Consider the following 25532-nt stretch of genomic DNA (forward strand, 5'->3'; position numbering starts at 1 on the left):
AGGGCTAACAGATGCAACCATCCCATTCAGAGGCCACAGCAGTGCGCTGAGTTAGGCACTAACCCTATTTTACAACGAGGAAACCGAGGCACGGCGGTTCAGAGGTTTGTTCAAGCACACACCACACTCCTTTACACCGCAGACCTTGTAGCTTGTCTGATGCACTATTAAGAGACAACACTGCCAATCTATCTCCAACACACTCTCTTCTACCACACTCGCTGTAAGACGCTCCCAATGTGAGACGAGGTGACAAATGTGTCTTAGAATCAATGAAATCGGGTGGTGAGTTGGTCGAAAGAGCTGGGCTTGAAACTCAGAGCTGCCTGCCTCCCGGGCGCATTTCCCAGCTCGATACCGTCTGTCTCAGCCTCTCCCTCTCCCCGCTGCCACCCCATCCACGTGCCGGGGTTGATTAGGGACCCTGGGAGGAAATGCGTGTGTCCGAGGCTTCATCCTGTGACTTGGTCGATGTAGATTCGTTTACTGATTGTTTAAGGGGAAGTAAAGCTGCCCTCCCGCTGCCCCCAGACGCTCCAGGATCCTAGTGGGCGTGTGAATCATGAGCTTACAGTCCCTATAATATAATGAAAAGGGAACATGGAAAGCCGGCCCACTTCCTGGCAGACGGCATCTTAAGCACCTTTCCCCGGCAGCTGGTCCCACGCTGCAGCCACGTGGGAGCAGGTCGGTGGGAAGCAGCCCGTGCTGCTTCTGGGGTCTCATCTGCTCCTTCATCACGAGGGTACCTGAACCCCGGACCCCAGTGCACACTCCCCCAGGGCACAGGAACAGACAGTGGTTCGGGATTTCATCAGGAAGCCGACTGTGTCTGACAACAAAATTAAACTGAGGATTTAAACTAGGGTCTCAGCACTCAGGGACCTCCCGAGTCATAGCTGGAAGGGAGGTGCGCCCCAGGTTTGGAGCTCCCCTGTCCTGTGGTTAAGGGGGTCGGTCCGGGTGACCAGTGATCCTATCATCTCAGGGACACCTGCACGTCCCTACCCCAGTCCTGCTCGATGTCCCCCCATCCAAGGTGGCAGTGAGCTGTGTGGCCAGGGCAGGCGTCAATGTTGGTACTTCTGTTACCAGGGAAGCGCGCAGCCCAGGGGAGCAGGGGTTGATGGCGTGTGCCAGGACTGCCCATGCTGAAGAGTCAGAGTGAAGAAGGGGCTACGCACTGTAAACCAGTCAGGGGGCTGGCACAGATCGGGGTGGTGGGGCAGGCTGCCAGCGACCCTCTCCTCCACGCAGAGCCCGCGCGGAAGACGGTGGTCAAGGGCACCTACCAGGTGTCGCAGTCGTCCCCGGGACCATCGTGCAAGACTCTCCTGGCAGGCAGAGCTCAGCAAGGGCGTCTGGTCCGGCAGGCGAGAGGCTGGCCATCTGCCCTTCTGGACAGGGGTGGCACCCAGAGGCCCTGGCGTCAGCCCCATCCAGGACCACGGGCTCCTGGGAGGTGGTCTCCTCCGCGCAGGGCTCACCTGTGAGGGCCTGAGCACATGGGGCCTGTTGGCAGGTTGTACTAGGAAAGGGCAGCTCCCTGGAATGTGGGTCTTTCCAGTCCAAGTCTTGAGGGTTTCCAGGCATCATCTGACCGACTGAACACTGGACACCCATCCTCTCTGCTCCTGGAGACTCAATGCCCTTTCATTTCAAAGGGCTCCGGACTTGCCGCTGGAGCAGGACCCGTGGCCCAAAGACCTTTTGGGTGCTGGCTCCCAGCTCCCTGCTCTGTTGCGCCCCCGCCCGGAGGCGTCTGCAGATCAGCCCCGGAAGACCGAGCCTGGCCCCAGCTCTGGGCTGGTGCCATTTGAGCCCGGGCACTGAGATGTCAGGGCTCCAGCCGAGGGCGTCCTCGCTCTGGGGCTCGTGCCCCAGCTGCCCGTGCTGTGTGTGGTGGTCCTGTGTGTGCCGGGCTCAGCCTCTAGTGCCTTTGGAAAGGGATCCTGTGAGGCTGAGAGGATCAGCCCTTGTCCAGGTGAGGCGAGGGGATGGAGCCTCACGCAGGGTCCCCAGGCCAAGGGCACACAGCTAGGGAGCAGTGACTACATGGCCGGTTCTCCTGGGCGGCCCCCGTGGAGGCCGCGTGTCCTGGTGTAAGTATTAACGGCAGCCCGTTCCACCCACAAGGCTATCCTCGTTTGGGCGATGAAGCAGAGGGACCCCCGTAATGAGCCGCAGTGAGTGCAGGCACATGCCGGGCCCTGTCCGACCCCAGGGCGATGCTGTTCCTCTGCCCTCGCTCGAGTCTCGGGGGTTCTGCATTCATACGGGGACAGGCACCCGCCCCGAACGCCCCAGGGCCCTGACTCATTTGCCCCGTGCCCCACTTCTCCGAGCAGCCGACCCCGTCTCTCCAGGGACCGGAGGGTGTGACGTTTCTATGCCCCCAACCCCCGCTGTCCCCCTGCCTGTGATGCCCCCATGGCCATCAGACTGTTTCCCAGAATGCTGTCCCCCCACCCGGGGCCTGAAAACCTGTCGCCCAGGTTATCCTGGGATGGCCGGGGGCAGAAAAGAGAGCCCACTGACCTGCGGGTTGTCCGCGGCCACAGAGACCAAGGACAGCCTTGGGGGGTGCCCGCAGGACGGAGTGGAGTCGTCAGAGTCTGCCTCGAAGTCCAAGCCGTGAACGGGGAGGACACGCTTTTTCTGAGCAGGAAGGGGTGCGGGAAAGAGGAGACAGAGGGTCAGCCTGACTGTGAGGGCCACACGCCCTCGCCTCGGGCAGCGGGGAGGGCATCTCCAAGGGCACAGCCACCATCTGCGGCGGCGCCGGGGGCCGCCCAGAGCCCCCCACCCATCACAGGCTCTGCATCCCCAGCGCCTCTTAGAAGAGCAGAAGGAATCGTCTGCTCAGCCCCCGACGGGCACACGGCTGCACACGGCCCAGCAGTGCCGCCCTGGGGGGCAGGCAGGCTTCTCTGGGCCGATGGGTGCTTCTCACCCCTCACACTTTAGCAAATGAGGGGTGCCCAGCGCGGGGAAGCAGAGCGGGGAGGGGGGCTCCAGAGAGCTCCATCGTCTTTAGATGCAAGAGCAGAGTTTATTCCGAATCCTTCCCTCATGATGGTTTCCATCCTTTAAACGTATTGTGTAGGGAACATTCAACACTGGAGAGTACTTGCTGAGCTTAGTCAACGAGACATATAAAATTTTCTCATAAAAAGATGCCTACGGTCCCCGGGGACCAGCCGCGCAGACCAGCCGGTGTGGTTCTCAGAGACCCTGTCGCTCTCCAAGGGGCTCCGGCCAACATCACCGCCCGCCCCGCCCCTCCCCTCCCTCCTGCTGCCCTTCTGTCAACCTGCCCAGAAACCCCGGGGATTACTTTGCTTGTCTTTATCACCAAAAATAAGTTAAAATATAAGTGAAAGCAGAAGCAGACACCAATAAAAAACAAGGCTCATGGCCGGCTATAAACAAAAGCAAGGACGTTCACAGAGGAAAGCCGGAGGGGGTTCGCTTCCCTGAAAGGTGCAAAGGCTGTTTCTGGGGGACACCAGTGCCCTCACGACCACGTGCCCGGAGGACACTGGCCGGATGTCCAGGCAGGGCTGGAGGTCCAGGAAGGCCTCTCTGCAGGCCCCGCTCCCCTGCAGCTTGCTCTGGGGTTTCCTATGGAGAGACCTGTGCCGAGAGCACACTGCTGCTTGGTGCTCAGTGATCTCAGAGGCTGCGGGGCATGGCGGAGGCAGGCGGCTCTTCGTGCTCCCGGCCCGCGGAGTGATGGAGAGCCTGAGATTCTCAGGACATCGGAATCCGAGCCTCCAGCATCAGGGAGGGCGGGGCTGGGGGAAGACTTACTTTGCTTCCAACGGGCTGGGCCTGGGCCCCTGTGTCCTGTTCTCTGTCCTCATCCGTGTGCTCGCTGTCTCCACTTCTCCCTCTGGGGCCTGGCTCAGGCCCACCTGCAATGGACGCCTGCATGACTCCACCAGGACAAGACCATCCGTCCATCCGCCCACCCACCCCTCCATCTGCTGTGAAGCGACCAGGCAAGGCCCTCTACTGGCCTCCCAAAGACCTATCTGAGCATCAGGTAGAGCTGGTCTGAATCACAGCAGAAGACGAATACTCTGCATCAACTTCACCAATGGTCCCCTTCACTGACCGCTTCCTAAGCCGTCTGAAGACACCGCAGTCTGGAAGCAGGCCTGGAGCTAAGTCACCTTTTCCCAAACTAACCTCTTCACTTTCAGTCTCATTTCACTTGCTTCTCAGCCCCGGGCCTCCCTCCCCTCCCTTCTCTGCCCCCCCAGGATGCCTTTTTCACCTGAGTCCCCAGGTCTGTCCCCCGACCCCCAGCACAGCCTCACTCTTCCCTCTTTCCCCCCAGTCACACTGGCCTGGCCGGTGTTCTGTTCCCTCAGGTCACTACAAAAGAGTGATGCAGTGCATTCTGGGGTTTTAGTCTGGAAGCCCCATGGACCATCCACCTTCCTGGGGGGCCAGGGGCACCCCGGCATCCTTGTGAGCACAAAAGACTTACTGCTGACGTCAGGTGAGTGCAGCACTTGGTCAGGTAAACCTACAGCCGAAGAAAAGCACTCAGCAGAGACCCCAGCGGCCCTCACCAGCTACCCCCCTGCGTGAGGCCCCGCCTGGACCAGCTTTTGAAACATTAACTTGAATCACTTCTTCTTCTTTTTTACGTTTGACTACTTCGTTTTAAAGGTACAACTTTCCCGATTTTGTGCTCTTTCCGTGTGCCCTTTCTTGGTGTGCTGCGTTCACAGGTACCAGCAGGGAGAATGCAGCCCCTGGACCATCACCCCACCCGAGACCTGCCTCACTGGGTCCGCAGCAGCGGCTGCAATCAGATTTTTTGTTGCCCCCCAGTGCCATCTCCTGGCCCTCAGTGGTGACAGTTCTGAAACTGGCCGCTTCTGGGTGGCACTGGCTCCCAGCTCTGCAACCTGGCTGGGCGCCAGAATCCCCGTGACCTTTTACCTAACGCAGATTCCTGAGCCCACCCCAGTCCCTAGAAATCAGAACCTCCCGGGGCCAGGACCAGGTCCTCAGCGTTGTGACGTGGCCTGTGGTTTCCCACCGTGAACGGGGCCTCCGGCGTTGAGATTCTCAGACGCTTCGCGGTGTGGCTTTTCCCGTGCTACCTGTGGTTCCCACACCTGAGCCCTGCGGCGGTGGTGAAACCACACTCCTGCTGCAGGAAGATCCCTCAGCGGGCTCCCGGCCGGCCGAGCGGGCACGGGGTCGCGGGTGCACGCGGCTGTGGGATTTACTGATAGGCTCCAACCGAGACAGAAATATCGGCCACGATCCTGGTGAGGATCCTGGTGAGGAGGTGGGGAAAACTCCCGAAGAACAGGGTGACGGTGCCCCCCGCCCCACCGTGTCACCAGGACACTCCTAGTGACGCCAGCTGTCTCAGCACGGCTATCAGGAGAGCCACTTTTACTCTTACAAATGTCCTGGTTTCGATGATTTATCACATGCCCCCTGCACCCCCGGCCCAAGGAAGCCCCCTACCCCCGCGGTCTGTTGCTCCAGGTGCCAAAAGCCATCACAGGTGAGGAAGCCTCTCGGTGGTCTGTCCTGAATTCAACAGTGTGCTAAGATTGCTCAGAAACACCTGTGCCAGGCCCAGTGCGTGTGCCCATGCCCTGAGGGTGGCTATGCCTGCCTCCTGCATCTGCCTATCAACGTGGGGCTTTACGGGGCCCGAGACACAAGTAAGGCGCCTCTCCAGAAGGCCTGGGGGAGACGCCCAGGCTGGTGCACAGTGAGGACACCCCCAATCCCAGAAGCACCGCCTCCGCTCGGACGTGCAGGAGCTCCAGACCCCGGGGCATTCTCCTCGGTGCCCCAGATGGAGACGGTCAAGACACCGAGCCCCCAGATACTGGCCTGACAGGCCGTCACAGCCCGAAGGCCTGGCCAGGTGTTGGCAGAGCCTGGGACTCTGGTGACAGGGACAAGGCAAGAGCTTCCCGAAAACACCGCTCAGTTCTCTCCGTTCAAGTTCAGGAGACACTTCTAAGCTCAGGCAATCTCACGTCCTTCCCCCGACATATCCCTCTACCCCCATGTCTTCAAGGTGGACAACACAGATGAGCACAGGTTTAGTGCAAGAACACCGTCTGGACCTCAAGCTCTTCATGGAATAAATACTTGGATTCAAAATATTAAAACAAACGATTGAGCTACAGCCCATCTCTTATGTCTTGATGATCTTATCGGACTCACGGGGAATGCCTGCCGAAAAGACAGAGTCTGGGTCCCGTACTGGATGCCTGGGGAAGAGGCTCACTCCTTACCTGCTCCCTGCAGCCTCCCGCAGAGGGACCGCGCTACCTGGGCCCCCCCGGAGTGCTGGAAGCGGGCTCTCACATGCCTGTAGTACCATTCCAGGGAGCCCCTCTTCACCAGCCTGCAGAGACACAGAGCTCAGGCCCGGGCGGGGCGGCACACACCCCCGTGTCCTGGAAGGGGCAGGCCAGGCCCCCCGCCGGCAGGGCCACTTGATCTCCAGGTCCCGGCTCACCTGGCCAGGTGGCAGGGGTCGCAGAGCCAGCCCTGCTCCTCCGGGTTGTGGCCGCAGCCTTTGCAGGTGAAGAGGCCACAGTCCAGGCATTGCCTCTTGGGGGTCTCGAGGAGCCGGTAGGGCTGCAGGCAGCGGGCGCAGTGGGTGTTGCTCAGGTGGGCCGTGTCCGAAAGCAGCTCCCTCTTGGAGTTTTCCTTCTTAATCTTGCCTTTCAAACCCCTGAATCGGAAACAAGAAAATATCGGATGCCTTGTTTCTGCAACAGGCTTTAAATTCAAGGGCACGCGCGCGCGTGTACACACACACACACACACACTCTCTCAGATGCAGAAAACAGTGACCCAAAGTCAGGTAGCACCGTGACTTTCTTTCATTGCTAAAGGGCTGCGAACCATACAGGTTCAGAATCATAGGAGGGAGCAGGCCCACAACTGCCCGCACCACCTCACATAACTCAGTATAGCGGGAAGAGGGTGCACAGAGGTCCTGGACCCCAGGTTGGTTCCCCAGCTCTGACCCTGAACCCGGAGCTTTTCTGATGTACAGCCCAGAGCTTGGAGACTGTATAGCTGGATGAGTGTGGACCCGTGGCCACTAGCACCCAGTGTCCAAGCTCCGTCGGACCAGACGGGGTTGGCGGCTCTGGGAAACCAGCAGGGATGGGGCCCGGTGAGGTCCTGGGGGTGCAGCTTGGTTGGGCCACACAGTTATCTAGAGCCAATCTGTGGCCCAGTTTAATTGTTTAGCAGGAAATTAGAGGAGAAAAATCCAAGAGGTTCCTGGACCGGTCAGAGCGGCAGCAGGAAGAGTCACAGAGGATGGAGCAGGACGGTGGGCAGACGGTGGGCCAGGCTGACGCTCTCTTCTGTGAGGCCCAGGTCAGCCACACCTGCTCTGCCACCCTGGCCTGAGTTAATGGTCCTGAGCTGAGGATGACACCAGGTAAGTGGAGGTCAGGTCGGCACCCTACAGTAAGAGTTGAGAAGCTGAACCCACACAGCCAATAAAAAAAGCCCAGTGGTGGCAGGAAGCTAGGAAGAATGCTGTCATCCACTGACTACAGGCTAGATAGAGCTGCATTGACACGGTAGAGAAAGTGTCCTCCTTAAACCGCAGAGCACCTGGGGCCAGGTGGAAAGGGCCTAGTGTCCTCCACGTCCACCCCTGATGTATCTGCTTCAGCCAGAAAACCTCAAGGCCACCCCTTGGCTGGGCAGGGCCTTGTCCAGCTTGTCTCCCAGCATGGGTCCCCCATTCTCCATCCAGGTAGAGCCGGACCCCCGGAAAGAAAGACGAGGACGTGTAGAGGTACACTGCATCCCAGGATGTGAAGTCCTCTTCAATAAGAGCCCGCGAGAGTCCTGGGGTGGCGGCTGGAAACCTTCAGGTGTTGAATTTGGGGGAACAGATAATGATACTCTGCTTCAGATTCCTTTTTTGTGAATATATTTATTTGTAATATATATTATTTAAAATAAATTTAAATTTTTAAAAATTAAAAAAAATTTTATTGGAGTATTGTTGATGTACAATGTTGTGTTTGTTTCTGCTGTACGGCACAGTGAATCTATCATACATATACGTATATCCACTCTTTCTTAGGTTCTTTTCCCATATAGGTCGTTATAGAGTACTGAGTAGAGTTCCCTGTGCTCTACAGTAGGTCTTTATTAGTTATCTATTTTATATGTAGTAGTGTGTATATGTCAATCACCATCTCCCAAGTTATCCCCCCTACCTCCCCCCGGTAACCATAAGTTTGTTTTCTACATCTGTGACTCTGCTTCAGATTCTCTAAAACACAACTTCTCTTCTTCACAGCTGGAAAACAGGAGGGAGGGAAGAGGGGACCCTGCATGGGTCCAGCAGAGTTAACAGCAGATGCCTGCCAACCAGAGGGCATGTCAACAGACCTGGAGGATCGTGAGGGGCCAGAGCCATCCTGCTTATCGCAATCACAGGGTCGACCAGATGTCCCTGCACTACAGGCAGGGACGAGCCCAACATGCAGCTACAAGTTAAGGTCACCTTCAGGAAGAAAAGATGCCCTGAATGTGATTGACTACACAGTAGTAGTAAACAGAGGAAGACTTGAAACTAGTCTTCCTGTGTGTGTGCTGAGCGGGCCTAAGAGAGAGGAGCAGGAGGTAAGAAGAAGCCAGGCTGAGGTGGAAAGACCACAGGCTATGTTCATGGAGGTGGAGAAGACGGGGCTAAAGTGAAGATGGAAAGGAACTGAGGTGGGCAATGGGGAGGGAAACGGGCAGAACATCAAGTCCAGGGATTCAGAACAGTGGTTCTAAAGGTGTGGTCCAGGGACCTACAGGGGCACCTGAGACCCTTCGACAGGGTCCACAAGGTCAAAACTCCTCTCACAGTAACACTAAGGTAGTATTTGTGTTTTTTGCTCTTTGACCCCCGCACCGGTGGTGCAAAAGCTATGGCGGGTGAACGTTCTGGGGCCTCAGCACAGATCAAGCCAGAGGTACAGAGTGTACCAGCGGCCAATCTGCTCTCTGCCAGCAAAGAAAAGAAACGAAAGCATGTCTTGGTGAAGTGCGTCTTTGATTAAAAGTGTGTCAAGTGACAGTATTTGTTGCCATTGACAAAACTCAAGCTTTCAAGCTCAAAGACTTTTGGAAAACTTTTATGTCTCTGCTGACTTGGGCCGGACAGTTTTCATCACGGAGCGGTTTCTGATAAGATCAGCAGTGATTTGATTTTTTGGGTTCGGTATAATGAAACGTGTCGACATTTGGAAAGTCTGCATAGGTGTCACAAAATCATGCGTGGACAGAGATTAACTTCAAGTGCAAGATGGACCAACGGATTTTCATGAAACAGGAAAGGTAAGGTTCATTGACATGGTTTCAGATTCCACATTGTAACTTCCTTTAAGAAACTACCAGTCATAGGGTTTCCATGTATTATCAAAACAATGTCCATAATTATGTGAGAAAGCTACTAAAACGCTCCTCCTTTTTCCTACTACATATCTGTGTGAGGCTAGATTTTCTTCCAACACCTCAGACAAAACAACATATTACAACACACTGAACGCGGAAGAAATATCAGAATTCAGCTATCTCCGATTATGCCAGACATTAAAGGGATTTTCAAAAAATACAGAACAATGCCATTTTCCTCACTTATGTTTTTATTTTGGAAAAAAAGTTATTTTTCATAAAAATTTTATTATGTTGTAAGGGGTTTATTGTTGTTTTAAATAAATGAATGACTATTTTTAAAACGCCCAGTTTTAATTTTTGATGGGATAAATACTGACATCTATAACCCAGCTAAACAAAAGCTCCTTGGAGTTCTCAGTAATTTAAGAACATAAAGGGTCCCTCAGACCAAAATGTTTGAGAACTGCTGATGTGGAAGCCATACATTTACTCTCCTAGAATGCAAAGAAAAGGGCTGAGGAGACAGAAATGCGGAGAGAAGACGATGGCCAAGGCAGAGAAGGGCAAACACCTGACGGGTAATAAGGCACACCTTGGAGACATTGTGGGTTCAGTTCCAGACCACCGCAACAAAATGAATATTGCAATAAAGGGAGTCGCAGGAATTTCTTGGTTCTCCAGGGCAAATAAAAGTTATGTTTACACTATACTGAAGTCTATTAAGTGTGCAATAACATTATGTTTGAAAAAATAATGCACATACCTTAATTAAAATATTTTCTTGTTAAAAATTGCTAACCTTCTTCTGAGTCATATTCTTTTTGCGGGTGGAGGGTCCCGCCTCTGTGCTGGTGGCTGCTGACTGATCAGGGAGGTGGGTGTTGAAGGCTAGGGTGGCAGCAGTGATTTCCTAAAATAAGACAACAGTGAAGTTCGCTGCATGGACTCTTCGTTTCATGAACAATTTCTCTGCAGCATGCAACGCTGTTTGATAGCAATTTACCCACAGTAGAACTTCTTTCAAAATTGGAGTCAATTCCGTCAAATCCTGTTGCTGCGTTATCAACTCAGTTTATGGAATATTCTGAATCCTTTGTTATCATTTCAACCATCTTCACACCATCTTCACCAGTAGATCCATCTCAAGAAACCGCTTTCTTTGCTGATCCATGAGGAGCAACTCGTCATCTGTTCAAGTTGTATCATGAGATTGCAGCAATTCAGTCACATCCGGAGCCCCACTTCTGATTCTAGTTTTCTCACAGTGTCCACCACATCTGCAGTTACTTCTTCCACTGGAGTCTTGAACCCCTCAAAGTCATCCGTTGAGAGTTGGAATCAACTTCTTACAGACTCCTGTGAATGTTGATATTTGGACCTCTTTCCATGAATCATGGATGTTCTTCATGGCATCTAGGATGACAAATCCTTTCCATGGTGTTTTCAATTTACTTTTCCCACATTCATCAGAGGAATCACTGTCTCTGGCAGCTATGGCCTCATGAAAGGCATTTCTTAAAGAATAAGACTTAGAAGCCAAAATTACTCCTCAATCCATGGGCTGCAGAATGGATGTGTCTTAGCAGCATGAAAACAATATTAATCTCATTGTCCATCTCCATCAGAGATCTTGAGTGACCAGGTACACTGTCAATGAGCAGTATTATTATTTTTTGCGGTAAACAGGCCTCTCACTGCTGTGGCCTCTCCCGTTGCGGAGCACAGGCTCCGGACGTGCAGGCTCAGTGGCCATGGCTCACGGGCCCAGCCGCTCCGCGGCACGTGGGATCTTCCCGGACCGGGGCACGAACCCGCATCCCCTGCATCAGCAGGCGGACTCTCAACCACTGCACCACCAGGGAAACCCAGCACTATTATTTTGAAAAGAATCTTTTCCTGAGCAGTAGGTCTCATCAGTGAGCTTAAAATATTCAGTAAACCGTACTGTAAACAGATGTGCTGTCACCCAGGCTTTGTTGTTCCATTTACAGAGCACAGGAAGAGCAGATTTATCATAGTTCTTCAGGACCCTAGGGTTTTCAAAATGGTAAATGAGCCCTGGCTTCAACTTAAAGTCACCAGCTGCATTAGCCCCTAACAAGAGAGTCAGCCTGACTTTTGAAGCTTTGAAGCCAGGTATTGACTTCTCCTCTCAAGCTATGGAAGTCCTAGATGGCACCCAAAATCAAGGTGTTGGTGGGAATGGGATTCTTCCTGGAGGCTCGGGGGAAGGTCTGTGCCCTTGCTTTCCCAGCTTCTAGAGGGCAACTGTATCCACTGGCTCACGGCCCCTTCTTCCATCTCAGAGCCAGCAATGGTGGGTTGAGTCCTTCTCACCATGAATCACTCTTACGTTGCCCTGTGTCCCCCCTCCTTCCATCTGTCAGGCCCCTTGTGTCTCACCTGGATAACCCAGGACTGTCTCCCTGTGTCCAGGCCCTGATCAGCATCCTTCCATCTATCAGGCCCCTTGTGGCCACACTGGCCCACCTGGATTACCCAGGATTGTCTCCCCATGCTGAGGCCCTGATTGGCACCCTTAATTGCATCTGCAATCTTAATTCCCCTTTGCCAGGTAGCCCAGTATACTCACAGATTTGGGGGATTAGGACATGGGCATCTTTGGGGGCTCATTATTCTGCCATGGTTCTGAGGGGAAAATGTGTGAGCAGAGATCTCACTCCCAGCTGAGAGATTCCCAAATATAAAATCCCCCCCCCACCATGCCATTCCTGAGAAAACAATGTGAAGATGTGCTCCAGAGGACTGAAAATCGAATCTCAAGTATGACCCTTAAGAATGAGGTGAAAGGACCAATGAGTCACAGAATTGAGACAAAAGTATTAAAAGTACATCAACCAAACTAAAGTGTCAGAGAGAATTGCTGAAAGAGGACAAACATACTGTAATAAGAACTGAAGAGCAATTACATGATCTAAGGTCCTGATTATATGAGTTAAGTATCAGGAATTATAATGAGGGAAATAGACACTTGCTAAAGTTCTTTGAGGTCTTCTGAAGAGAATGAGCAAATGATGATAAAAGGGATAAAGAGGAAATACGTGGTGATGTGTGAACTGAGGGAGGCTCACAGGAATCTCACAGGTGAACCCAGACCACAGTTAATCTCCAGGCTGCGCTGGCGGCTGACTTCCTGTTTCAGCCCCTGTGTTTTCAACCCTGGAGTTGCCTGTCTGTGGTGCCAGGTGGCCCAGCAAAGGGTGACCTCAAATTCCTTATTATTTATTTTTAAAGCAAGTCATGGTTTGCAAGCCACGTGTCACACCAGGAGCTCTTTCGTGGGTAATCTCAGGCATTCAGGTCTGTTTGCAAAGATTGCAAATCCACATCACCACCTGTTTGCCTTTCTGGGGAAGGTCTGCACCCTAATATTTGACTTGTGGGCTGTGCCCTTGAAAACAGGGTGTTCTATTTAGGTAAACTTGGGTCCTCACCCGGCGACGTGAGTCACCCATGCATTCTCATTTATCCCTTTCCTATGTAAACTTTGGGATTTCTGTGTTTTTCTAATTTGGAAAACTTCTTTATCTTTCTGATTTTAAGACACTCTTTAGAGATCAAAGATATGAATCACTGCCATTTCTGTTAAAACTGTTTCTTCTAGGGGCTTCCCTGGTGGCGCAGTGGTTGAGAGTCTGCCTGCCGATGCAGGGGACGCGGGTTCGTGCCCCGGTCCGGGAAGATCCCACATGCCGCGGAGCGGCTGGGCCCGTGAGCCATGGCCGCTGAGCCTGCGCATCCGGAGCCTGTGCTCCGCAACGGGAGAGGCCACAACAGTGAGAGGCCTGCATACCGCAAAAAAAACAAAAACAAAACAAAACTTTTTCTTCTAATTTTTAAAAACTTAAACATTTTCCTTTAAATTCAGATGTATGTATTTAGTCAATACTCATTAGTATTTTGTGTCGTGATGTCTACCTGTGTTGTCATATGTGGGCTTTTCCACTCCAAGATTATGTACATATTTACTTATATTTTCTTCCAATAATTTTCAGTTTCATGTTTTACATTTTTAATGTATCAGTTATAAATCTAACTGAGGTCAAACTCCCTCCCCCAGCCCTGCACTCATGGTCAACTATTCCAACACTTAGCTTTAACTAATTCTTCCCTCTTTTACTGATATGAAATGTTACCATTGTACTAGATATTGTTATACACACTTGGTTGCATTTTAGGACTTTCATGTTGTTTCACTGATTATCTATATCTGTGAAAGGGCTGGCTGCCAGAACAGACCAGCGGAACATGAGGCAGATGTAAGGATGTGCAGCCCTTGAGTGTACCAGGGTTTAGCAGGGTGTCAGGGACAAAGGAAAGGCTTTCTGTGTTTTTTCGTTGGTTTGTTCTTGCTTTTGTTTTTTTGTTCCAATATGGCGACTGATCCTACTGACATTCCAAGTAGGAGCTATAGGGCAGAGAGGGAGTAACTGAGGCAGCTCCCTGCTCCAGGAGCTGGGAGCAGACAGGAAAGGGCCAGAGCACAAGTAAGGGCCAGGAGAGGGAACACAGGGTGGGCATGAACACAGGTAAGGACGGGGGCAGCATGGGGGGAGGTTACACCTGGTATCTGTGAGCTTTCTGTGAGGAACTGGGTGAGCTCACTGCGACAGTGACCGGGGTCTGGAGGAGAGTGAAGGCTTGAGGAATTGCCTAAGAATTTTTGTGCATCTTTGGGTTTTGGATTCTCCAGAGTGTAGCACTGTGTTGACGGGAAGCCAGGAATAACATCACACCGCGTACAGTAAACACCCCACTCCCGAGTCCCTGGTCACACATGCTGACTTCAGGGAGAGACTTACATCTGCCTGGGGCTAAATCGAAGGTCAGATGGCCTCCCCCTTCCTTCCCCTCGAATTCCCGAAATAGCCTGTGAGAAAAGCCATTTGGAAGCTCCCCAAGGCACCTGCCACTCAGCAGCTAGACCCCCAGGGACATCCTCCTGGGCAGTTCAGAGGGTAGCTGTCCACACGGTCTGCCCACAGCCAGTCCCTGGAACGAGCGTGTTCTGTTTGAAACGTCCCTTTAAGAGGCTCATGGGGAAGATGAACCAAGATGCTCCAGCCTTTGCCCTTCACCACCGGATGGCCTCCATCTTCCCCATGGGGCTGTGAGAATCCTCTGCACAGGGCAGGAGGTCAGGCCTGGCCGAGGGGTCAGAGGCTTTCATGTCATGGAGATGGTCTACTGGGCATGCGGGCGTTAGTGCTGGGGACCTGGGCCAGCTCACTGGTCACACACTTTGACAGCAGAAGCCAAAGAGGTGCTGGTCCTACCCCACAGGAGAAGGTGCCGGAGCCCTCACCCAGGCCCCATCCCAGCATCCTTTACAGGGTGATGCTCCCACATGGGGAGAAAAACTGAGCAGCAGTCCATCAAACATCCATTCCTGTTAACTCTGTAAACACTAAAGGAGACGTATTCCTTTTTTTGTTTGATTGTCTCCTAACTGGTATATTCGGTGAGTTGGCTGTTTAGCAAATCGCCTCTCCGGTAAATGTGCTGCTGGTGAACTGACCTTGAGCCCACACACTATGTCCACTTGACGTGTATTCAGGACAGGAAAGTTCCTTCCAAGTAATGCAGGTGTTTGTGTCTTGGTTTCACGGTTTCCCCCCTATTAACTTTGTTCTGTCAACGACCTCGGTAGGTGTTTTGAGCTGGGCCATCCATTTGGCATCTTTCAGAGTGTGTCAAGGACATCAAAAACTCATCTGAGTGCTATACATCTGAAACCAACACAACCTTGTAAATCAACTATATCTCAATAAAAATTAAAAAAACAAACAAAAAACTCATCTGAACAACCCCTGAGCAGCTCAGTTTGCTAAGGTCACCCACGTAGTTGTCACCTGAGGGCCAGTTTCTCCATTCAGCCCATTGTTGGTTCATAGATTAGAGAATCAGGAACTGGGAGAAAGTATGAGGACTCCAGGGAATCGTGGAGAAACCAGACGTGTGACAGAGAATGGGATACCGCGGCTGCAGGAAATGGACGATTAACGTTGATGCTGGTGAAATGCACAGATCACCACTGAGAGGAAGGGAAGGCGGGGGTCATTATTCCTAAACTGTCTTCGGTCTCATTGTAGACTGCTGGTATTGTAGCCAACCTGCTCTGCAGAAACAATCTCAGTGTCCAGAACCCAAAGGTCTTTATTCGGAGCTTGTTTCCGCCACGCCCTTCCTAAGTCTCAGCACCCACCCGAGCAGAACTTGAACCCACACCCCGTGTGTCCTGGCCTCAGAACCACATGCCTGGGCCCTGCTCCCAGGGGTCACGGGGACCCTGGGGATAAGGCTTGTCACAGGCAGAGGCGGCTTCACCTCTTGTTGCACAGTTAACCAATACCACAGTGAGCAAGAGACAGAAACATCAAAAAATAAAACCCACAGAACACCCTTCACTAAGCCCCCGCTGTTTACACGACTCTTCCCAAGTGTGTCATCAGGGGCCTGTGTCTGCACAGGAAGCACCAATTGCGGGAAGGCTACTGGGGCTCCAGCATCCTTGCCTTGACTCTGATGTGGATTCTCTGAACCACCACCTCTCCGAACTAGAGCATTTCCAGGGACCATGTCCTGCGCTATTGTATTTAATAAGCTCACCATCTCATCGCACACGGAAGGCCAAGAAGACACAGCAGAGCGGCCGACCTGAAGGCCGCTTGAGCAGAAGGCCTCAGGCACTTCCCAACAAGGACGTCACCCTGACCGTGACCGACTGGCCGGGGACCTGACCTGCCCCATAGGCCCCCCAGAAGTGGAGGCAACACAACCCGCATCCTTAGGAGACTTCCTTTCCCAGCAGTAACTGGAGGTTACCCGGGCGTGTCTCCCTTTTACGGTGTGAAATGACTAGAGGAACATGGAAAATAAAGAGGAAGGGTGTCAGGAGGGCATCCCCCGTAGACAAGAAAGACAGGAATTTCTGCAAAACCACCCGAGCTCTGCCTGGACGGAGGGAGGGGCTGACCCACTCAAGGGTCTCCCTGGAGGGCTGGGTTCCCCTCCCGTCTGACTGATCTGCGATTCTATATACGTATCGAATGGGACGGTCTAAGCTGTCATTGAAAATAAAAGTACATCAACTATACTTCAATTAAAAAAATAAAAAAAATAAAAAAATAAAAGTGACAACAGCTGGGCTGCCTGGAGAGGCTGTGATCCCCAGAGCAAAGGCCAGGTGGGCTCTGTCGCTGAGAGCCTGTGGCCCTGGGCCCCGGGGGCAGCCTCCAGGCCACGGCTGAAGCAGAGGGAGGGGACGAGGGGCGGGGCGGGCCCAATCAGCACCAGGACGCTGGCCAAGGTCAGCTCTGGGCCCCAGTCCTGGGGTCGCGGGGGGCTGAGTCAGGGCCCCAGACACCAGTGGGGAGAAAGCACCTTCATAATGAAAACCCGGGGGCGGGGGTGACCTGCAGCCCAACACAGAGCGGAGGGTGGAGAGCTCCACAGAGCGGCGGCAGGAAGCCTCGCGGTCCTGGTCCGATGCCTCCCCGCCATCGAGAGAGGCGCTAGGCTCCAATGGACGTGCTTCACTTAACAGTTCGTCTGTTTGTGTGGACTCTGCTCTGTGTCGGGACCCAGAGACTCCCACCGCTGCTCCTTCTGTCTCTGCTGGGGTCCGTCTTTCTCTCTGTGTCCTCCCTCCAGACCCATGGCTTTAAATACTGGGGCAGCTAAGTAATGATCCCTCTACCCCAAAAACGTTGTATGTCCTGGTTCTTAGAACCTGGGACTGTGTCTCCTTACAGGGCAAGAGGGACTCTGCAGGTGTGATTAAGTTAAGGGTTGTGAGTTGGTGATGGGATTAGCTGGGTGGGCTCAGCGTGATCGTGAGATCCTTCTAGGCAAAACAGGAGGGCAGGAGAGTCAGAGAGATGCGACGACAGAAGCAGAGGTCAGAAAGACAGAGACTGGAAGACGGCAGGCTGACGGCCTCGAAGAGGCAGGAGGGGCAGAAGCCAAGGAGCGTGGGCCCCTCGAGACGCTGGCAGAGGCAAGGGACCCTCCGGAAGGCGGGCAGCCCCGCCCACACCTCGGCTTCTGGACTCCAGAGCCGCGAGGGACGTGTGTGCTTTAAGCCACCAGTCTGGAATGATTCCAGCAGCCACAGCATCTGTAGGCGGATGCGCCCTCAGTCCTGTCTCTGCTGGGTTCCAGCCCCGTGGGTGTGGGGCTTCCCTGGCCACTTCGTGTCTAACAGGCAACCCAGTGTCAACAGGTCTGACCCGTGGCCTGGTTTCCTCCACACCTGCTCCACCCTCGCCTTCCCCAGGTGAGGTGACGGCACCTCCATGCCCCAGTTACTCAGGCCATGGCTCTGGAGTGACCCTGACCTTGACGCCTCCCATACTCCACACCCCACATCCAACCCGTGGGCACACTTGCAGGGGCCCCCTTCAAAGCTCATCTGACCACTTCTCTGTAGCCCACCGCCTGCAGAGCAGAAGCCGGGTCTTGTTACTCTGCCCAAAGGCCTGCAGCCACGTGGGGAAAGGCCCAAGTCCTGCCCGGGTCCTCAGCCCCCCGACGGTCTGCTCCCCATCATGGCTCTAACCTCCTCTTGGTGCTCCGCCACCAGGGGCTTTTCAGGCATTTCCTTGGCTACCTCCCCCCCCACCCCCGAGTCTTTATACAATGTCTCCTTCGCAATAGGCCTACCAACCCACAAAAGTCACCAAGACAACAGGGAGCCCGGGGGACAGCTAAGCCTTGGAGGTCTGGTGGAGGAATATGCAAGGGCAGAGGGGGAGTAAGTAACGCCGGGTGGGTTTTAGCTCAGCCCACGGGGAGAGACATGCAAAATGGCGCTGGGGCCTCCATGCTGAGGATGAGGTGCCCCAACACTGCTGGGAAGAGGCGGAAGTCAGCCTTTGTCCTAAATGCCCTTGCTCCCGGCTTCTGGGTGTCTCAGGCCAGCGTCAAGGCTTTCCCTATTCATCACCTCTAGCTCTTTTATTCGTGCAATGCCATGCCCTAAGCATCACCCCACTTAGGAGAGAATGTCACCCTGGGGCTGGATCAAGTTGAACTAAACCTATTCAGGGAATATCTGGCTCTCAGGAGCAAAGTCAGATCTCCTTGTTTTAATTAGGAAGAAACTTAATTAAAGTTTCTTAAGGCCAGAAAGCAGAATGTTTCCCAGCGCCCGGCTTCCGGCCAGTGTCCTGTACCCGAGCTCCTGCTGTCTGTCCACTTGGAGGGCCACGAGGTGACAGCCCCTCCGGAGGCCACCAGGGCTGCACTGCGGGGGCCCAGCCACACACACTCACTCTAGTCTCTCCTCTTCTTTCCTTCGAAGGTCAAAGTCCCGTTGAACCACTTCCCAGACGTGCTTGGCCTCTTCATCTGTGAGCGTGGAAAGATCCAGTTTTTTCCCCATCTCTACTTCTCGTTGGGGTCACACCTGCAATAACACAGGACCACAGTGTTCAGCCCAGGAAGCCCCCGTGCAGATGCCGGCCAATTCACAAAGAAGAGGCAACACAGCAAGTGCTGATTTCCCAGCAGTTGGAACCTGGGTTAAATGGTTTTAGAAAACAGGCAAATGGGTGTCTGGAAATGTGTGCAGTCGAAATAAACGAACCCATGCGTACAACCCCCACAGCCCAGGAGTCAGGCTTCAGATGACGTTATGCCCTTTCCGAGGACACTGAAGACCCCAATCAACGCCAAGAGGACAAAGGAAGGAAAATCCAAATGTCAAAAAGCAAGAGAAGGAGAGCTTTACCACCTTGCTCGCTATGCAGAGTGTGCTCTGCAGACCAGCAGCAGCTCCCGGAGCCTGTGAGACATGCAGACTCCCAGGCCCTGCCCCAGCACTCCTGACTCAGAATCTGCATCCTAACAAGATCTTCTGATGACCCCTCCACCTGTCTCTCCCTCCCCCATCACGCCTGCCCCTTGAGTATTTCTTCACACCTAACAGTTGGTGACATCACATATCGCGATGACGGCGACTTCTCCCTGGCACATGGGGGTGCTTTTCTGGGCTCCCACCTCTCTGGTCTTCGTCAGGCCACACAGGGGCCCCTTGGCCAGAGACTGTGGCCACTACATCCAGTCCAGCTCTGCTCTGGGGGAAGATTCTGTTTGGGTGACAGGTTCCCTGTGGGCAACCGTGAGTTCAAGAACCTCTGGGCGACTTCAGCCACTCTTCACTGAGGACTGAAAACTGCTTTTTAGGAACATCAGAGAAGGGATCCAATCTGTCTGCTCTCACTGGGAAACCTTAACACCAATCGAAAGACCCAATGTTGCTTCTGAATTCTGGGGAACTTCTCCCTCTCACCAGTGCTGACCAGCCGAAAGTACTCTCTGCAGAAATGTGAACACAACTTGCTCTGTTAGAAAACTGCTTTGCTGTACAAGAGGTTAATTATGAAAAGTGCCGTTTTCTGAGAAACACTTGATGCCAGCTAAAATGGAGATGTCCACGGAGATCCCACGGCTGTCAACTAAACTGTTTCCTGGCTTGTGCCTTAAAGTCGGTGAAAAATAATTTCTTAAATTTTTTGCACCGACCCCTCAGTATTTCCATCCTCAAGCACCGTGCTGACTGTGAACGATGTGTTAAGAGGATGCCCTGATGTGCCAGAATCGTTCAAACTATTTTCATTACGGTTGACTTTAGATTTTGGACATGAAAACATTAAACCAAGACTGATTCCTGATGCTCCTCTAGAGCACACAGTTTCCGTTTTTAAAAAAACTGGAGGGCTTCCCTGGTGGCGCAGTGGTTGGGAGTCCGCCTGCCGATGCAGGGGACGTGGGTTCGTGCCCCGGTCCGGGAAGATCCCACACGCCGCGGAGCGGCTGGGCCCGTGAGCCATGGCCGCTGAGCCTGCGCGTCCAGAGCCTGTGCTCCGCAACGGGAAGGGGCCACAACAGTGAGAGGCCCGCGTACTGCCAAAAAAAAAAAAAAAAAAAAAAAAGAAAAAGTCATTTGATGGATGACTGGGGTTTACTCATTTTTGTTTTTCACCATTGTTGAAAAAAATTCTATCATAAGAAGCCCATTCATTGAAATTCTCTTCCCAGAGCAGAGGAAAGCCGTGACCATCAGCTGAGTAGTTAGCATTCTCTCTCCTCTCCTAAAGGAAAAGTCACAATTCCAGGCCTTATTTCAAGAAACTAAAATTGTGAGGTGTGGGGGAGAAAAGCAAAACAAAAGGAAACAAGTATATCTTTCTTGTCACGCAAGCGTAACCATCTTGGAGCATGTCAGTGACCGATAAGGGATGGATGGAAAGGTCACTAGGAGTCAGAACTGCCACCCGGACGCTTTACACCCACAGGATCCCCCCCCCACCCCAGCCCCCTCTCAAGTCTGTTTCTTTTGTTTGATGTGTCTTTCTAATAAGGATGGTACTTGGTTTCCCAGTTCAGATAGAAAAGGCCATTGAGGGCTGGGAACGGGCGCGCACTGGACCAGGGAGGGTCCGGGCACCTCTGGTGAGGTGGGTGCCTGCCGGGGTCGGGTGGTGAAGAGGCCCAGCCTGGCTGCCTGGAGTGATGCCGGGCAGCAACCTACTGAGATGTGAACAGGGGAGACCAGGATGCAGAGGGAAGCAGACAGCCTCCCACGCTTCAAGGGGACCACGGCACCACGGCTTAGCGCCGTTTCGGAGGTGCCAGGGATGACCCTGAATTGTTGAGGAAGGTGATATGTGTTCATGATGCTCTGTTTAATGAAGCCAGGAGTGACGCAGTACAAACTCTGAAAAACACGCATCCCACAGACTAAACCAAGAGCAGACGGCTGGTGCCTCACGGATGAGACATCATCTGAAAAATTTTACTCTGGGGCCTATCTTTATTTTATTTATTTAACATCTTTATTGGAGTATAATTGCTTTACAACGGTGTGTTAGTTGCTGCTGTATAACAGAGTGAATCAGCTATACATACACATATATCCCCATATCCCCTCCCTCTTGCGTCTCCCTCCCACCCTCCCTATCCCACCCCTCCAGGTGGTCACAGAGCACCGAGCTGATCTCCCTGCGCTATGCGGCTGCTTCCCACTAGCTAGCTATTTCACATTTGCTAGTGTATACATGTCCATGCCACGCTCTCACTTGGTCCCAGCTCACCCTTCCCCCTCCCTGGGTCCTCAAGTCCATTCTCTACATCTGCACCTTTATTCCTGCCCTGCCCCTAGGTTCTTCAGAACCTTTTTTTTTCTTAGATTCCATATGTATGTGTTAGCATACGGTATTTGTTTTTCTCTTTCTGACTTACTTCACTCTGTATGACAGACTCTAGGTCCATCCACCTCACTACAAATAACTCAATTTCGTTTTCTTTTTATGGCTGAGTAATATTCCATTGTATATATGTGCCACATCTTCCGTCAATGGACACTTAGGGTGCTTCCACGTCCTGGCTATTGTAAACAGAGCTGCAATGAACATTGTGGTACGTGACTCTTTTTGAATTATGGTTTTCTCAGGGTATATGTGGTGCCTTTTTTTTTTTTTTTTTTTTCCCGTACGCGGGCCTCTCACTGTTGTGGCCTCTCCCGTTGCGGAGCACAGGCTCCGGACACGCAGGCTCAGCGGCCATGGCTCACGGGCCCAGCCTCTCCGTGGCATGTGGGATCTTCCCGGACCGGGGCACGAACCCGTGTCCCCTGCATCGGCAGTTGGACTCTCAGTCACTGCGCCACCAGGGAAGCCCTGTGGCGCCTATTTTTAGCTCTGGCCCAACTTCTGGGTGAACAGGAGGTGCAGGCAGAGGAGGGGAGGGAGAGTGATTCCAAATTTCAGACACATCCCGTGTGTAGCGTGCTGTGCCATGCAGCAGGGACGCGATGCTTCCGAGGGAAGCGTGTTCTCAGGACAGCCTGGGGTCAGGAGCCTGGCTCCCGACATGGGTCCACGACACGGGGGGTCCACGACATGGGTCTTTATCTACTGTGACCAAATCTTCCCATGTCGTGAATTAATGATGTGCAGAAGCTTAAAGCTATTTATTTATTTAAAGATTTTTTGATGTGGACCATTTTTAAAGTCTTTATTGAATTTGTTACAACATTGCTTCTGTTTTATGTTCTGTTTTTTTGGCCCCGAGGCATGTGGGATCTTAGTTCCCCAGGCAGGGATTGAACCCGCATCCCCTGCATTGGAAGGTGAAGTCTTAACCACTGGACTGCCAGGGAAGTCCCAGCTTTTTATTATTTTTATTAATTTATTATTTTCGTTGTTCTTGTTGGTGGTGGTGGCGATGATGGGTGGTGGGGTGATGGTTTAAAGCTTTTAAAAAACTATCTTCAGAAAATAATCTGAAGTCGAATGGAGAATATGTTTGATTTCAGTATTCAAAACGCATAAACCAAAAGTCTCTGGCAATCGAGGAGTGTGTTGCTAGCACCCCTTCTAGCCTGCGTCAGGCTGATGGGGGAACTTGGGGTATGGGGGAAGGGCAGCCCCTCTGCCAGGTATGGCCATGCTGAAGAACCCACGTGGGTTCATGGAAGGGAACAGCCTTTCAGCCACAATCATCTCTCTCCTCACTCCCCACTTAGCTTGCTCACCAAGACCCTGATCTCCAACCGGTATCCCTCCAACCGTAACAGTCGAGGGGGAACATGGCAGCAGAGGACACGCTGGACCCATGGAGGGGGCCGGGCTCTGCCCTGCCCTAGCCTGGGGGAACCGCCCAGGGCATGCGTGCTGGGGCGGGGGCAGACCCCACCAGGCTCCACGTGCTCCTGACTCCACTTCGGTGCAGATTATGCCCAGTCATGAGCTTCCTGAACAAACCACTTTCAATTTGCGCCTGGTCCACGGCTCAGATGTAATCACATTTTTAATCTTTGAGCCTGTGAGCCCTCCCCCACTGCTTAAAAGCTATAATGGAGAAAAGAGAGCGTGACACCGAGGTTAGTGAGTTGGGAAGAGACAGAACAGGTTTTACCAAGTGGATATCCCGAACCCAGACCACCGCCATTTCAATGGTGGGTCATCTTTATCTGTTAGAGATCTGAGTTCGTATTTTGGCCACATTAAAGGGAGATCTGGGCGGGGATCCCTCCTACATAAAACCTGGGCTGGCGGCCCCCGAGCTGGAAGCGACAGCAGTTATGCGTAGTCACCACCGCTGGAGCAGATAAACTCTGCAGCAAGTCCAAGCTCCTCTTCGATGCCCAACAAACAATGGCAGGAATGACTCAGAATCAGGTGGGCAACTCTTGCTGATAAAGGTGTGGGCACGTTCCTGAGGGAAGGCCAGGCGCCAGCTGTGGCGCCTTTGTGTTAACCCTTTGCGGCTGCTTCCCAAAGCTGGCCTGTGTGGTCACTTCTGCAGGCAGGGCCTGCTGCCCTCGTCAGCTGCAAAGTGAGCACCTTCCCCCCCACCCACGGCGGGTGCTCTGAAATAAGTCCAGCAGCAACGGCCCTGCAGCTTGCCTCCCGCCTGCCTGTTCTCTCCGTTCTCCCAGCTCCCTGGGAAGCTGCTGGAAACCTTGTTTACGCATGGACATAGTTCTGCACCTGCAGCTAAAGCCTCAGCTCTAGTCTCCACAGCAAGGACGGGTCCCAAGGTGACGCTGAGGGACGAGGACGCGGCTGAGCTCCAGGAATTGGGTTCCTATCCTAGTTCAGGCACCAGCCAGTCCTGCGACTTGGGACAAGTCCCCTTCCTCTCTGGGTCTCAGGTTTTCCATCTGTACCATGACCTCTATGTCTCTCTCCAGCCCTGGGTGATGCCAGGATGTCAGGATTAAAGGGAGAGGTTACAAGGTGGGTAGAGGGGAGCGGGCTCTTCCTCCAGAGACTGCTTCTGAAAAGAACGAGACAGCCCTAGAAGGCTGACCCAATGGCATGAACTGGGGGCAGCCACGAGAAGTCACCACACTGTCATCCGAGGCATCAAAGTCTCCCTTCTGTATAGCCTACAGGGCTCTGGAGCCTCTTCACCACCCCCAAGCTTCCACTCAGCTGGCTTTAACTTTTCAGTCACAAATGCCTTAATCAATAAGACCCACTGACTGCTAGTCTATGTGCCTGGAATTGTCTTCAGTGAATCCTGCGGGGCTCCTACCACTGCATCCAGATTTTGGAGGTGGTGGAGCGCAGGCACCTATGATTGGTGCTTGGATCTAAGGCGTGAGGCCCTGGAGATTCAGGCAGGGGGCTCTTGCCCAAGAGAGCTGTGTCTTACTGAGGTCAGCGGAGCGGCTGACAATCCAGTGGAGGGCTGGACGTCGGAGGACAGAGGTGAACGGGCTGAACCCAGGTGCCAGTGTCACTGCTCCGCCGCCATGGTCTGCAAGCCCTGGCCTTCTCCTCGGGGCTTCACGGCCAAGTGCAGTGCCACCTTTGCACCTGGTGGGCTAGTGGGGGCCTCACCTCCCCCCTTTATCATTCCAACCTCTCAGAAAGAAATGTGTAACTAAAATTTTAAAAAACAAACATAAAAAGGCAAAGACCCCAAGCCAACTGAAAATGAAATGGGGTTTTCACCATTTGGTTAAGGTGAGTAGGACACAGTCTAGGAAACTGCAGGGGATTTGTAAAGAGGTCTGGCTCAGGCAGGGACCCGGGGCCACCCACTGTGTGACTCTCCTCGTCTACAGACCCTTCCCCCATCCCGATAACAAGATGGTGGGCTGTCGAGGGGCGTGTTGGAAAACAAAACATAATTCCAATAAAACTGGGGCTTTCAGAGGCCCCAAAGTCCAGGACGCCTCCTCCCATATGCCATGACACCACCCGGTCTCTCTCTCTCCGGGCAGGAGGGGTCTCTCCCCAGACAGCCTCAGGCCCCTGGGCGACCAGCCAGAGTGAGTCTCCTCCGAGGCCGGCAGCCTCAGCCCCGTCTGCATGGAGATCCGCAACAGGGCTAAAAGGGAGCACGCCTGCACTGCTGGTGGGAACGTGAATTGGTGCAGCCACTATGGAGAACAGTATGGAGGTTCCTTAAAAAACTACAAATAGAACTACCAGATGGCCCAGCAATCCCACTACTAGGCATATACCCTGAGAAAACCATAATTCAAAAAGAGTCAGGTACCACAATGTTCATTGCAGCTCTATTTACAATAGCCCGGAGATGGAAACAACCTAAGTGCCCATCATCGG

General features: G+C 53.1%; 1 protein-coding gene across 2 annotated transcripts in view; it reads right to left on the reverse strand.

Annotated features, from left to right (window-relative positions):
- The window catches only part of MLPH (melanophilin), a 43901-nt gene that overhangs the window by 16618 nt on the left and 1751 nt on the right, over nt 1-25532 (reverse strand). For both annotated transcript variants that reach the window (XM_067740119.1, XM_067740118.1), the window contains exons 2-8: nt 18720-18853; nt 6515-6733; nt 6288-6400; nt 4499-4537; nt 3814-3917; nt 2539-2658; nt 1293-1497 (exon numbers count right to left, since the gene is read on the reverse strand). In XM_067740119.1, the coding sequence (XP_067596220.1) occupies nt 1293-1497; nt 2539-2658; nt 3814-3917; nt 4499-4537; nt 6288-6400; nt 6515-6733; nt 18720-18829 (910 nt within the window). In that variant the 5' untranslated portion in view covers nt 18830-18853. The remainder of the gene's footprint in view (nt 1-1292; nt 1498-2538; nt 2659-3813; nt 3918-4498; nt 4538-6287; nt 6401-6514; nt 6734-18719; nt 18854-25532) is intronic.

Source organism: Pseudorca crassidens, chromosome 6, assembly GCF_039906515.1.
Source record: "Pseudorca crassidens isolate mPseCra1 chromosome 6, mPseCra1.hap1, whole genome shotgun sequence".
NCBI lineage: Eukaryota > Metazoa > Chordata > Mammalia > Artiodactyla > Delphinidae > Pseudorca > Pseudorca crassidens.